Source organism: Euprymna scolopes, chromosome 22, assembly GCF_053919585.1.
Source record: "Euprymna scolopes isolate OS-2025 chromosome 22, ASM5391958v1, whole genome shotgun sequence".
In the NCBI taxonomy this organism is placed as follows: domain Eukaryota; kingdom Metazoa; phylum Mollusca; class Cephalopoda; order Sepiida; family Sepiolidae; genus Euprymna; species Euprymna scolopes.
In genome coordinates this window covers 92,128,666-92,144,850 of record NC_136503.1, presented here as the reverse complement: position 1 = coordinate 92,144,850, position 16,185 = coordinate 92,128,666, and the positions used below count along the sequence as shown (strand labels likewise).

The 16,185-nt window shown below is 25.0% G+C and overlaps 1 protein-coding gene across 1 annotated transcript in view; it reads left to right on the top strand.

Annotated features, from left to right (window-relative positions):
- LOC145243541 (polyribonucleotide nucleotidyltransferase 1, mitochondrial-like) overlaps window positions 1-16,185 on the top strand; it is a 1,193,685-nt gene that overhangs the window by 85,248 nt on the left and 1,092,252 nt on the right. The window contains exons 6-7 of the mRNA XM_080106520.1: window positions 3,708-3,771; window positions 6,079-6,126. Coding sequence (XP_079962646.1) covers window positions 3,708-3,771; window positions 6,079-6,126 — 112 coding nt within the window. The remainder of the gene's footprint in view (window positions 1-3,707; window positions 3,772-6,078; window positions 6,127-16,185) is intronic.

Below are 16,185 nucleotides of genomic sequence, written 5' to 3'. Positions count from 1 at the left end.
AAGTCTGGCGGGTTTAGAAAATTCTAAACTACCAGGAAAGTTTATTGACGAATTAAAAAAAAGACTTTAAAGAGGTATTCTCTGAAGGTTTGGGTTGCTGCATGAAAACAGAGGTGAAATTTGAACTAAAGGACGAAGCTAAACCAGTTTTCAAACCCAAAAGAAAGGTTCCATATTCAGCATTAGAAACTATAGAGAAAGAATTAAAGAGACTTCAAGATATTGGAGTAATAGAAAAAGTGGACTACTCTGAATGGGCTTCACCCACGGTTTACGTTAAGAAGAAAAATAATAAAATCAGGGTATGCACAGACTTTTCGACAGGTCTAAATGATTGTCTCAAGGAGCATAACTACCCGCTTCCTACCCCAGAGGAAATTTTTTCGAAGTTAAGCGGAGGAAACATTTTTACAAAAATTGATTTGTTTGAAGCGTATTGGCAAGTAAAAGTCCAGGAAGATTGTGCTAAGTACCTGACATTAAATACCCATAAGGGACTATTTTCACTAAAACGTTTGCCTTTTGGTTTAAAAGTAGCCCCAAATTTGTTCCAGCAAATTATTGATACAATGCTAGCAGGTTTGGATTTTGCTATGGCTTATCTAGATGACATCCTTAGAAGTAAAAATGTGGAAGAGCATAAGATCCACATTGGCAAAGTATTCGAGAGAATATCAAACTATGGATTGAAAGTGGCTCTCGAAAAATGTAATTTTGGGATGGACAAAATTGAATATTTGGAACAAGTGATTGATCGAAATGGTAGAAAACCTAATCCTAATAGGACTGAAGCAATCAAAAACATGCCTAGACCAGAAAATATAGTGCAGCTACAGTCATTTTTGGGACTAGCAAATTATTATAATTCTTATATCCCAAATATGCATGAACTAAGAGCACCTTTAAACGAATTATTGAAAAAGAATAAAAAATGGCTCTGGACAAAAGAATGTGATGAAGAATTCCTAAAGATTAAAAAATGTCTGTTATCGGATTTAGCACTAGCTCACTACGATCCGAAAAAAGAATTAATTGTAGCAGCAGATGCGAGCGAATACGGTTTAGGTGCTGTGCTACTACACAGACTCAAAGATGGATCGACTAAACCAATTATTCATGCCTCAAGGGTTTTGCTACCCGCAGAAAAAAATTATAGTCAGATAGAAAAAGAAGGTCTGGCAATTGTATACGCCATGAGGAAATTTCATAGGTTCATCCATGGAAGATTTTTTATCTTGGAAACGGACCACAAACCTTTGTTATCGATTTTTGGTTCCAAAAAAGGAGTTCCTACTCATACGGCTAATAGGTTACAAAGATGGAGCATGATTCTGTTAAACTACAATTTTAAAATGAAACACCTAGCATCCAGCAAAATTGCACACGCAGATGGTTTGTCCAGGTTGATCCCAAATAAAACTGAATTACTTGAAGAAACTGTTATAGCTGCACTAAAAGAAGAAAATGAACTAACAGATATATTAATAAATACTGTTAGGGAACTTCTGGTAACACTTGAGGAAATAAAGAAAGCAGCAAGAACAGATGAATACATTAACAAGATAAAAAAGCAAGTGGGACAAAAAGAAAAGAAGAGGAAAGGATTAACAGTTTTTCCATTTTCAAAGTGCGATGAAACTCTAATGTACGCAGATAGAGTGGTAATACCTCAAGTATTACAGAAGAGAATTTTAAAAGAATTCCACATGGGACATCCTGGAATCTCCAGAATGAAAGCACTAATGAGAGCATATACGTACTGGCCTGGAATGGATCAGGACATAGAAAAAATTATAAAATTATGTAAGGGTTGCCAACTAGCAGCAAAAGCGCCGCCCACTCAGACGCAACCTTGGCCTAAAACAGATATACCATGGACGCGGATCCATATAGATTACGCAGGACCTCTAAAAGGATATTATTACCTGGTAATAGTAGCATGTCGAAATGGCCAGAAATTTTTAAATTCAAACATCCTACAGTGGCAAACACAATAAAGGCGTTGGACGAGGTATTTGGGCGTTTTGGCGTACCAAAAACAATTGTTAGTGATAATGGCACCATGTTCAAAGGTCAAGAATTTAAGATCTACTGTGAGTCACTGGCCATAGTGCATATCACAACACCAACTTTTAGCCCTCGATCTAACGGACAAGCTGAAAGATTTGTCGATACTTTTAAACGAGCGTTAAAAAAGAACGATAACATCGACACTGAAGAAAAAAGTCTTCAGAAATTTTTAGCAGTGTACAGGATAACGCCTAATCCGAATACAAATGCAAATTTATCCCCAGCGCAAATAATGTTTGCCAGAAAAGTGCGCTCTGTGTTCGACCGGTTAATTCCGAGTAAAAAAGTAAAAAAAAGTGTAAAAGATAATGTACGATACAAGATATATAAGGACGGGGATAAAGTTTTTTTCAACAATTATCAGGTAGGGAAGAGTTTTTGGGAAGAAGGCATAATCTCAAAAAGAATTGGAAGAATGGTCTACATTATAAAAGGTCAGACATTTTCCCACAAAAAACATATAAACCAACTCAGACCCCGATATATTGAAATAGTTAAAAACAATGAAGTACCGATGAAAGTACTGTATGACATTTTTCACATAGAGCCTCCAAAAAAGGAAGCACCAGTCACTCTCCAAAATCAAAAAATTCGCAAACTCAAATTTTAAGGAGAAGTGAAAGAAAAAGAAAAAGAACTGAATTTTTTGGACAAAGTCAAAAAAGAAAAAAATGGTGAAGCGAAATTCTAGGGAAGAATTTAGCTTGGGAGGAAGGTGATATAATGGACTGATCCAACACCCCTCAAATGAATGGACTGTTACGTCTATAAAAAGACAAGCAAACTCTCCTCACGTGGGAGACAGAATTTAGTACTAAGCTGTCAATGGACGCTTAGAAATGTGTGTACCTTTTTACCTAAATAAACCCTTTCTGTACAACCCCAGTAATGACTTGTTATTCATATAATCTACGATATAACAAATAGATATGGTTTTTATTATCTCATGTTAGAATAGATATGGTTTTTATTATCTCATGTTAGAATAGATATGGTTTTTATTATCTCATGTTAGAATAGATATTTTTAATATTTCATGTTAGAATTTAGTTGCTTTTTAGTATCTCATGTTAGAATAAATAGGTTTTTATTATCTCATATTAGAATAGATAGGTTTTTATAATCTCTGGCAGATATATAATGGATTCGATCACAGCGCGATTTGGGATACTAGCCTCTCTGCATATTCACTGTAGGCCATCTGTGCATGAAATGAATTTCTCTTATTTTCTTTTCATCACATGTTGGTTTCCGCGCTAAAACATTCCTTGAATTAGTTTCTCTTTCTCTTTCGTTACCTTGGGAAAGAAAGAAGTTGTAAGGAGAAAGAGATGGGAGTTACATTTAGTCAGGAGGGATTTTTGGTTGATCATCTCTGGACTTTTTCCAGTTTGGGTTTTTAAAACTGAGCATTCTAAAGAAATGTTTGTGATTAAAAAAAAACAAAAAAAAACAAAAAGTGTGTTCTGCCATAGCACATTACAGCTTCATCGTTACATTATTCCGTACTATACTCTTGCATGATTATCTGTTCTTTTTCTATTTTTTTAGCTGATGGACATGTGATATTTTCTTTTTTTCCCTTTGCATTTCAAATGAATTCTGCATAGATTGATATTTTTCTTTTCTATTTTCAGTTGATTTGCAATTTGTTGTCTGTAGATGGTGTCAATGATCCAGATGTTGTTGGAATTAATGCAGGTATGTGAAGAAAAACTAAAAAATATTTTGATAAAAATATAATAATACATTTGATTCAGCATGTCACAACTGTTTTATCGGTTCCATTCTGTTGTTGGTATTCTTTTCCCCAATTTTAAAATTAATAACTCACAAGAGGGGCCACACAAAAGTTGTCAACATCCACAGTAAAAGTGTTGCTATGTATACCGTTCACGGGACAAAAGGAGAGGGTAGAGCAGTAGCCCTTGATATATCTAAGGCTTTTGACAGGGTATAGCGCGATGGTCTTCTAAGGAAAATTAGATCATACGGTATCAGTGGAAGAATACATAATTTAATTAAATCCTTCTTAAGTAAGAGAAAAATCCAAGTTGTCCTTGATGGTCATCTAAACAATATAATATAAATGCGGGAGTACCTCAGGTGTCTATCCTTGGACCTTTATTATTCCTGATATTCATAAATGACCTACCTGATAAAATTGTTTCGGAGATGGGTATATTTGCTGATGACACCACTCTCTATAACAGGCATGAGGGGAAACAAATTAACACATATCTAAGGAAATGGTAGAAACACTAGAGGATGACCTCTGATCTGTGGTGGAATGGGGACAAAAATGGATGGTCACATTGAATGCTGCCAAGACTAAGCTTGTTTCCTTCAATAACTACAAGAAACCTTCTCTACCACCAATAGAAATGGCCAAGAACGCATTGCCTGAAAGTACTTCTTTGAAGCTCCTCAGCCTAATGTTTACAGGGAACATGAACTGGAATAGATACATTGAGAGCATTGCCAAGGCTGCTGCAAAGAAGGTGGGCTCTCTCTACCGTGCTAGAAAATTACTTACGCCTGAAAGTATCCTGTACCTCTATAAGACCACCATTCGCCCATGTATGGAGTACTGTTTTCATATTTGGGCTGGTGCATCTGCTGCTTGTCTCTCACTCCTGGACAGGATTCGAAAGAGAGTCGCCAACCTGATAGGTCGTGAACTGTCATCTAGGCTTCAGCCTCTATCCCATGGACAAGATGTTGCATCCCTCTGCCTATTCTACAAATACTTTAATGGTGAATGCTCTGACGAACTGCAAACACTTATACCTCCTCGACGTGACTACCCCTGACAAACCCGACAAGCAGCTAAGTCCCGCTCCTTTACAGTAGAGATTCCTAGGTGTAAGAAAGCCTTTTACTCCAATAGTTTCTTCCCCAGAACTGCAAGTCTTTGGCACTCCCTTCCGGGATTCTGCTTTCCCAACTGTACTGATATGCAGAAGTTCAAGTGTAATGTGAACAAACATCTCCCTTCATAATGTCCCCGCAAATTATGTCCCCGATAGTAGCCCCTACTTCAAAGTGGCACTGTGCCTTGTTTTGGGGTGAAAATTGAATTAAAAAAAAATACAATGGAGCTTGAATATAACACGGCATGCCATCTACAGCTGTGTATTCATCTCACAGCTGCTACCACATAACACAATCTTATCAACCAAACCAGTTCATCAATCATTTCCAGTTGTGTTTTGTTATTAAATAACCTCAAAAGGGTTTATATGCCTTAAATGAAGCGATTGATTTAAAATTCATTGTGTTGAAGACCTTGTCATTGCATAAATCACCTAGACCAATTTGAAAATGTTTAAACTTCAGAGAAAAACAAACTAGGAAGGAAAATAAAATAGCAATGTTGTTCAAAGTTAATTAAATGAAATTCTGTAATTGTTGGGACTGGCAAAATAATCAGATGATGAAAGCTGTTGTTAGAAGAATCTAACTAACTAATCTTAATGTTTCTATAGTCAATTGATATAATATACATCTTTCCATATTTTTTATAATATTCACTATTTTCTAATATTTATTTGATATACATAATAGGAATTTTGCATTAGCATAATGATCTAATTTGCCACATCAGATTTAAGGGAATAAAGAATTGTGAATGCCTGTAATGACCAGAAAGAGAAAAATGATAAACCATGTAGGCTTCCTGAATCCCTTCTCTTAATATCTCCTGTTGTCAGCAACAGGGATAATTAATACATTTTATCTGCTTACAATTTGCTTCTAATCTACCAGATGAGACTAACTGTGTGATAGAAATAGCTAAGTTGTCAGCCATTTGTTGTTTTGAGGGAATCAAACTTTTTATTTTCTGTCTGTCTAAAAGGAGATAATTATTTTTAAAACTGTTTTGAATTGCTGCTTCCTTTTGTAAAATTTCAGAATTGAATTTACCACAATGAGGATTTTTTCCTTTTATTGTGACCACAAATATAATACTATATTTTGTTTTAATCTTTTATTTCTTCTTTTTAGCTTCTGCTGCGTTATCCCTTTCCAGTATTCCTTGGAATGGTCCTATTGGTAAGAATCTTCAATTTCTTGTTTAAATATTAAATAGTTATGTTGATCAGTGAATATATTAGCACTTATGCAGAATGATGTGCTGTAAACAGAGATCCGAAAGGATCTAGAGGTTAACCCTGAAGCGAAGATTGTGAAAAAGGAAGTAGATATGATGTGGGATAAGTGACAGAGGACTTGTGGACAAAACTCTTGCTCAGTCTTGAAGAATTGACTGATCTAAAAGCATGTCAAATGTAATCTAACAAAAATGTTAGTTTAATAAGCAATAAACTGATTCTTTCTCTTTATTTCCCCCTTCTTAGGAAATTATGAAAGTCAATGTGATGAGCCACAATGATACGTAATTGTAATTTAATTATTTGTTATAGAGATTAAGATTAATTATAGAGATTATTAAGAAAAACTCTAAAAGTATGTTGTTCAAATCAATTGTATAATGATTGTAAGAAAGTATGCTAGGCAAACTTTTGTTTTAGTCTTTCAGACGAGCTACAAATGAAGCTACATAACAAAGATATCCTCAGTCAGAAAGAAAACATCAAATCAGAGATGCAGGTCTACAGTTTGAAAACCTCAGTAAAGATATGTTTTTAAATTGGTAATATAAGCAAAGAACTAAATGATTATTCATTTTCAAATATAATTTGAAGTAGATTTTTTCAATATTCTGTAGGATATAGGATGAAGGACAGCTGGTAAAGTAGTAATCATGATGAAAGCTTCTAGTGAATTGTTAAAAATGATCAGTTTGAAATCCAGACAGTGAAAAGCCACATGCTATTAAATTGGGAGATACTTCTAAAACATACAACGATAGTGACATTGTCAGATTTAAAATAAATTTTAATTACCATTCTCATCATCTTATTTTTACAATGCTTTCGATTATGTGACCTTCAATTTAAAATTCTATACAAATTTCCAAGTTCGACAAGATATACCTGAAGAAGGTGAATGTTTACATAAGTTATAATGCTGTGAGAACTAATGCTATCCAAGAACGTTTAGCTGAGTAATACAAATTATCGATCCTTATCTATAGAATTCTGAAACGTAACAAGAAACTAAAGTTGTGGGAATTAACCTGACAGATTTTTGTTCATTTTGTGGATCAGACCATATACCAAGATATATACTTATAGACCAATATCAAGGGGGACTGATAGTAATGGTAAGAACTGAGTTTCAAATAACCTTGTGCCTAAAAAGTTTGAGTGGAACAGTGAGTTGATGTGGCTAGAATAATAATTGGGGATCCAATAAGTTTGAGTTTATGTATTACTTGGGAGAGTGTATGCTCTTGTATATGCATAGCATTTAGATTTTTGTTGTCATGCAAAGACCTATAGAAATACTTTGGATCAGTGACACCTCTGTTACCTGTACTGAAGGCTTTGTTAATTGATCACCTAGTCCAAAACTCCATCTAACTAAATAATGTTAAAATATATGAATGTGTGTGTGAGTAAAAATATTTATGAAGGAAATTTTGTTAATTTATCTTTAAAATAAATTTTTGTAGGAAGTGGATACAAATTGTTGTGAATATGTACTTTCCTTGCTGTTGTTGAATATGCATATGAATTTGTCATGTGGGTTTTCCTCTTTTCTGTTTGTATGAAAGATTTGCTGAGAAGATATTGCTGAATTGTACAGCATTTCTAAAAGAGTGACAAAAGCAAATTTCTGTGGTTATAATAAGTTAGGGAAGACTGACTCACAGCAATGTGTCGATATATTGAAAGTGTGAAATTTATTGAAGTCCCAGTGAAGCATGATATTGGCAAAATAAGTAGTAGCTGAGGAAATCGTTGATGGTGCTCATGAGAAAATAAACTTCAAAATTAGGACAAGTGAATTTTCAAATGGAATAAATCTCAATGAATCAATTGTGAAAAAAAGAAGTACTTAAAAAGAGAAATGAACATCATACATTTTAAAAATGATGTTTTTTGTTTCAGGCTTATCAAGCAGGATATATTTTGTCAGTATAGATTTTTTCAGCAGAACTAAGTAATTCATGAATGAAAGTTGAAAATAAAGTAAACAATAATTCATGAAATGAAACATGTAAATAATGTATACAGTAATTAATGACTGAAAGTTGTAAATGATTAGAATAAAAATTCATGAATAATTAGAATAAAAATAAATGATTAGAATAAAAATTCATAAATGATTCGAATAAAAATTCATGAATTATTAGAATAAAAATGAATTATTAGAATAAAAACTCATGAATGATTAGAAAAAAACTGAATGATTAGAATAAAAATTAATGAATGATTAGAATAAAAATTAATGAATGATTAGAATAAAAATTCATGAATGAAACAATTATTCATGAATGAAAGTGGTGAATGACATAAACAATAATTCATGATTCAAAGTTGTAAATGATATAAAGAATAATCATTGATTGACAGTTGTAAATGATGTAAACAATAATTTCTGAATGAAAGTAATAACTGATGTAAACACTAATACATTAATGAAATTTGTAAATGATACAAACAATAATACATTAATGAAAGTTGTAAATGATATAAACAATAATACATAAATAAAAGTAATAAATGATAAAAACAATAATAAATTAATAAAAGTTGTAAATGATGTAAACAATAATACATTAATAAAAGTTGTAAATGATGTAAAACATAATACATTAATAAAAGTAATAAATGATATAAACAATAATAAATTAATAAAAGTTGTAAATGATGTAAACAATAATACATAAATAAAATGATATAAACAATAATACATTAATAAAAGTAATAAATAATATAAACAATAATACATTAATAAAAGTTGTAAATGATGTAAACAATACTACATTAATAAAAGTTGTAAATGATGTAAACAATAATACATTAATAAAAGTAATAAATGATATAAACAATAATACATTAATGAAAGCTGTAAATGATATAAACAATATTACATTAATAAAAGTAATAAATGATGTAAACAATAATACATTAATAAAACTTGTAAATGATGTAAACAATAATACATTAATAAAAGTTGTAAATGATGTAAACAATAATACATTAATAAAAGTAATAAATGATATAAACAATAATACATGATGAAAGTTGTAAATGATATAAACAATAATACATGATGAAAGTTGTAAATGATACAATAACACATGATGAAAGTTGTAAATGATATAAACAATAATACATTAATAAAAGTAATAGATGATAAACAATAATACATTAATAAAAGTTGTAAATGATATAAACAATAATACATGATGAAAGTTGTAAATGATATAAACAATAATACATTAATAAAACTTGTAAATGATATAAACAATAATACATTAAAAAAAGTAATAAATGATATAAACAATAGTACATTAATAAAAGTTGTAAATAATATAAACAATAATACATGATGAAAGTAATAAATGATATAAACAATAATACATTAATAAAAGTTGTAAATGATATAAACAATAATACATTAATAAAAGTAATAAATGATATAAACAATAATACATGATGAAAGTTGTAAATGATATAAACAATAATACATTAATAAAAGTAATAAATGATATAAACAATAATACATTAATAAAAGTAATAAATGATATAAACAATAATACATTAATAAAAGTTGTAAATGATATAAACAATAATACATTAATAAAAGTAATAAATGATATAAACAATAATACATTAATAAAAGTTGTAAATGATATAAACAATAATATATGATGAAAGTTGTAAATGATATAAACAATAATACATTAATAAAAGTAATAAATGATATAAACAATAATACATGATGAAAGTTGTAAATGGTATAAACAATAATACATTATTAAAAGTAATAAATGATATAAACAATAATACATTAATAAAAGTTGTAAATGATATAAACAATAATACATTAATAAAAGTTGTAAATGATATAAACAATAATACATGATGAAAGTTGTAAGTGATATAAACAATAATAAATTAATCAAAGTTGTAAATGATATAAACAATAATACATGATGAAAGTTGTAAATGATATAAACAATAATACATGATGAAAGTTGTAAATGATATAAACAATAATACATGATGAAAGTTGTAAATGATATAAACAATAATACATTAATAAAAGTAATAAATGATATAAACAATAATACATGATGAAAGTTGTAAATGATATAAACAATAATACATGATGAAAGTTGTAAATGATATAAACAATAATATATAAATAAAAGTTGTAAATGATATAAACAATCATACATTAATAAAAGTAGTAAATGATATAAACAATAATACATGATGAAAGTTGTAAATGATATAAACAATAATATATTAATAAAAGTTGTAAATGATATAAACAATAATACATGATGAAAGTTGTAAATGATATAAACAATAATACATGATGAAAGTTGTAAATGATATAAACAATAATACATTAATAAAAGTAATAAATGATATAAACAATAATACATGATAAAAGTAATAAAAGATATAAACACAAATACATGATGAAAGTTGTAAATGATATAAACAATAATACATTAATAAAAGTAATAAATGATATAAACAATAATACATGATGAAAGTTGTAAATGATATAAACAATAATACATGATAAAAGTAATAAATGATATAAACAATAATACATGATAAAAGTAATAAATGATATAAACAATAATACATGATAAAAGTAATAAATGATATAAACAATAATACATGCTGAAAGTTGTAAATGATATAAACAATAATACATGATAAAAGTAATAAATGATATAAACAATAAGACATGATAAAAGTAATAAATGATATAAACAATAATACATGACAAAAGTAATAAATGATATAAACAATAATACATGATAAAAGTAATAAATGATATAAACAATAATACATGATGAAAGTTGTAAATGATATAAACAATAATACATTAATAAAAGTAATAAATGATATAAACAATAATGCATTAATAAAAGTAATAAATGATATAAACAATAATACATTAAGAAAAGTAATAAATGATATAAACAATTATACATGATAAAAGTAATAAATGATATAAACAATAATACATGATAAAAGTAATAAATGATATAAACAATAATACATGATAAAAGTAATAAATGATATAAACAATAACACATGATGAAAGTTGTAAATGATATAAACAATCATACATGATAAAAGTTGTAAATGATATAAAAAATAATACATGATAAAAGTAATAAATAATATAAACAATAATACATGATAAAAGTAATAAATGATATAAACAATAATACATGATAAAAGTAATAAATGATATAAACAATAATACATGATAAATGTAATAAATGATATAAACAATAATACATGATTAAAGTAATAAATGATATAAACAATAATACATGATAAAAGTAATAAATGATATAAACAATAATACATGATAAAAGTAATAAATGATATAAACAATAATACATGATAAAAGTAATAAATGATATAAACAATAATACATGATAAAAGTAATAAATGATATAAACAATAATACATGATAAAAGTAATAAATGATATAAACAATAATACATGATAAAAGTAATAAATGATATAAACAATAATACATGATAAAAGTAATAAATGATATAAACAATAATACATGATTAAAGTAATAAATGATATAAACAATAATACATGATAAAAGTAATAAATGATATAAACAATAATACATGATAAAAGTAATAAATGATATAAACAATAATACATGATACAAGTAATAAATGATATAAACAATAATACATGATGAAAGTTGTAAATGATATAAACAATAATACATGATAAAAGTAATAAATGATATAAACAATAATACATGATAAAAGTAATAAATGATATAAACAATAATACATAATAAAAGTAATAAATGATATAAACAATAATACATGATAAAAGTAATAAATGATATAAACAATAATACATGATAAAAGTAATAAATGATATAAACAATAATACATGATAAAAGTAATAAATGATATAAACAATAATACATGATAAAAGTAATAAATGATATAAACAATAATACATGATAAAAGTAATAAATGATATAACCAATAATACATGATGAAAGTTGTAAATGATATAAACAATAATACATGATAAAAGTAATAAAGGATATAAACAATAATACATGATAAAAGTAATAAATGATATAAACAATAATACATGATAAAAGTAATAAATGATATAAACAATAATACATGATAAAAGTAATAAATGATATAAACAATAATACATGATGAAAGTTGTAAATGATATAAACGATAATACATGATAAAAGTAATAAATGATATAAACAATAATACATGATAAAAGTAATAAATGATATAAACAATAATACATGATAAAAGTAATAAATAATATAAACAATAATACATGATAAAAGTAATAAATGATATAAACAATACATGATAAAAGTAATAAATAATATAAACAATAATACATGATAAAAGTAATAAATAATATAAACAATAATACATGATAAAAGTAATAAATGATATAAACAATAATACATGATAAAAGTAATAAATGATATAAACAATAATACATGATAAAAGTAATAAATGATATAAACAATAATACATGATAAAAGTAATAAATGATATAAACAATAATACATGATAAAAGTAATAAATGATATAAACAATAATACATGATAAAAGTAATAAATGATATAAACAATAATACATGATAAAAGTAATAAATGATATAAATAACAATACATGATAAACGTAATAAATGATATAAACAATAATACATGATAAAAGTAATAAATGATATAAACAATAATACATGATAAAAGTAATAAATGATATAAACAATAATACATGATACAAGTAATAAATGATATAAACAATAATACATGATGAAAGTTGTAAATGATATAAACAATAATACATGATAAAAGTAATAAATGATATAAACAATAATACATGATAAAAGTAATAAATGATATAAACAATAATACATGATAAAAGTAATAAATGATATAAACAATAATACATGATAAAAGTAATAAATGATATAAACAATAATACATGATTAAAGTAATAAATGATATAAACAATAATACATGATAAACGTAATAAATGATATAAACAATAATACATGATAAAAGTAATAAATGATATAAACAATAATACATGATACAAGTAATAAATGATATAAACAATAATACATGATGAAAGTTGTAAATGATATAAACAATAATACATGATAAAAGTAATAAATGATATAAACAATAATACATGATAAAAGTAATAAATGATATAAACAATAATACATAATAAAAGTAATAAATGATATAAACAATAATACATGATAAAAGTAATAAATGATATAACCAATAATACATGATAAAAGTAATAAATGATATAAACAATAATACATGATAAAAGTAATAAATGATATAAACAATAATACATGATAAAAGTAATAAATGATATAAACAATAATACATGATAAAAGTAATAAATGATATAAACAATAATACATGATAAAAGTAATAAATGATATAAACAATAATACATGATGAAAGTTGTAAATGATATAAACGATAATACATGATAAAAGTAATAAATGATATAAACAATAATACATGATAAAAGTAATAAATAATATAAACAATAATACATGATAAAAGTAATAAATGATATAAACAATAATACATGATACAAGTAATAAATGATATAAACAATAATACATGATAAAAGTAATAAATGATATAAACAATAATACATGATAAAAGTAATAAATGATATAAACAATAATACATGATAAAAGTAATAAATGATATAAATAACAATACATGATAAACGTAATAAATGATATAAACAATAATACATGATAAAAGTAATAAATGATATAAACAATAATACATGATAAAAGTAATAAATGATAAAACAATAATACATGATAAAAGTTGAAAATGATATAAACAATAATACATGATGAAAGTAATAAATGATATAAACAATAATACATTAATAAAAGTAATAAATGATATAAACAATAATACATTAATAAAAGTTGTAAATGATATAAACAATAATACATGATGGAAGTTGTAAATGATATAAACAATAATACATGATGAAAGTTGTAAATGATATAAACAATAATACATGATGAAATTTGTAAATGATATAAACAATAATACATGATGGAAGTTGTAAATGATATAAACAATAATACATGATAAAAGTTGTAAATGATATAAACAATAATACATTAATAAAAGTAATAAATGATATAAACAATAATACATTAATAAAAGTTGTAAATGATATAAACAATAATACATGATGGAAGTTGTAAATGATATAAACAATAATACATGATAAAAGTAATAAATGATATAAACAATAATACATGATAAAAGTAATAAATGATATAAACAATAATACATTAATAAAAGTAATAAATGATATACACAATAATACATGATGAAAGTTGTAAATGATATAAACAATAATACATTATTAAAAGTTATAAACGATATAAACAATAATACATTAATAAAAGTTGTAAATGATATAAACAATAATATATTAATAAAAGTTGTAAATGATATAAACAATAATACATGATGAAAGTTGTAAATGATATAAACAATAATATATTAATAAAAGTAATAAATGATATAAACAATAATACATGATAAAAGTAATAAATGATATAAACAATAATACATGATAAAAGTAATAAATGATATAAACAATAATACATGATAAAAGTAATAAATGATATAAACAATAATACATGATACAAGTAATAAATGATATAAACAATAATACATGATAAAAGTAATAAATAATATAAACAATAATACATGATAAAAGTAATAAATTATATAAACAATAATACATGATAAAAGTAATAAATGATATAAACAATAATACATGATAAAAGTAATAAATGATATAAACAATAATACATGATAAAAGTAATAAATGATATAAACAATAATACATGATAAAAGTAATAAATGATATAAACAATAATACATGATAAAAGTAATAAATAATATAAACAATAATACATGATAAAAGTAATAAATGATATAAACAATAATACATGATGAAAGTTGTAAATGATATAAACAATAATACATGATGAAAGTTGTTAATGATATAAACAATAATACATGATGAAAGTTGTAAATGATATAAACAATAATACATGATGAAAGTTGTAAATGATATTAACAATAATACATTAATAAAAGTAATAAATGATATAAACAATAATACATTAATAAAAGTTGTAAATGATATAAATAAATTATACATTAATAAAAGTTGTAAATGATATAAACAATAATATATGATGAAAGTTGTAAATGATATAAACAATAATACATTAATAAAAGTAATAAATGGTATAAACAATAATACATGATGAAAGTTGTAAATAATATAAACAATAATACATGATGAAAGTTGTAAATGATATAAACAATAATACATTAATAAAAGTAACAAATGATATAAACAATAATACATTAATAAAAGTTGTAAATGATATAAACAATAATACATGATGAAAGTAATAAATGATATAAACAATAATACATGATGAAAGTTGTAAATGATATAAACAATAATACATGATAAAAGTCATAAATGATATAAACAATAATACATGATAAAAGTAATAAATTATCTAAACAATAATACATTAATAAAAGTTGTAAATGATATAAACAATAATACATGATGAAAGTAATAAATGATATAAACAATAATACATGATGAAAGTTGTAAATGATATAAACAATAATACGTGATAAAAGTCATAAATGATATAAACAATAATACATGATAAAAGTAATAAATTATATAAACAATAATACATGATAAAAGTTATAAATGATATAAACAATAATACATGATAAAAGTAATAAATGATATAAACAATAATACATGATGAAAGTTGTAAATGATATAAACAATAATACATGATGAAAGTTGTAAATGATATAAACAATAATACATGATGAAAGTAATAAATGATATAAACAATAATACAT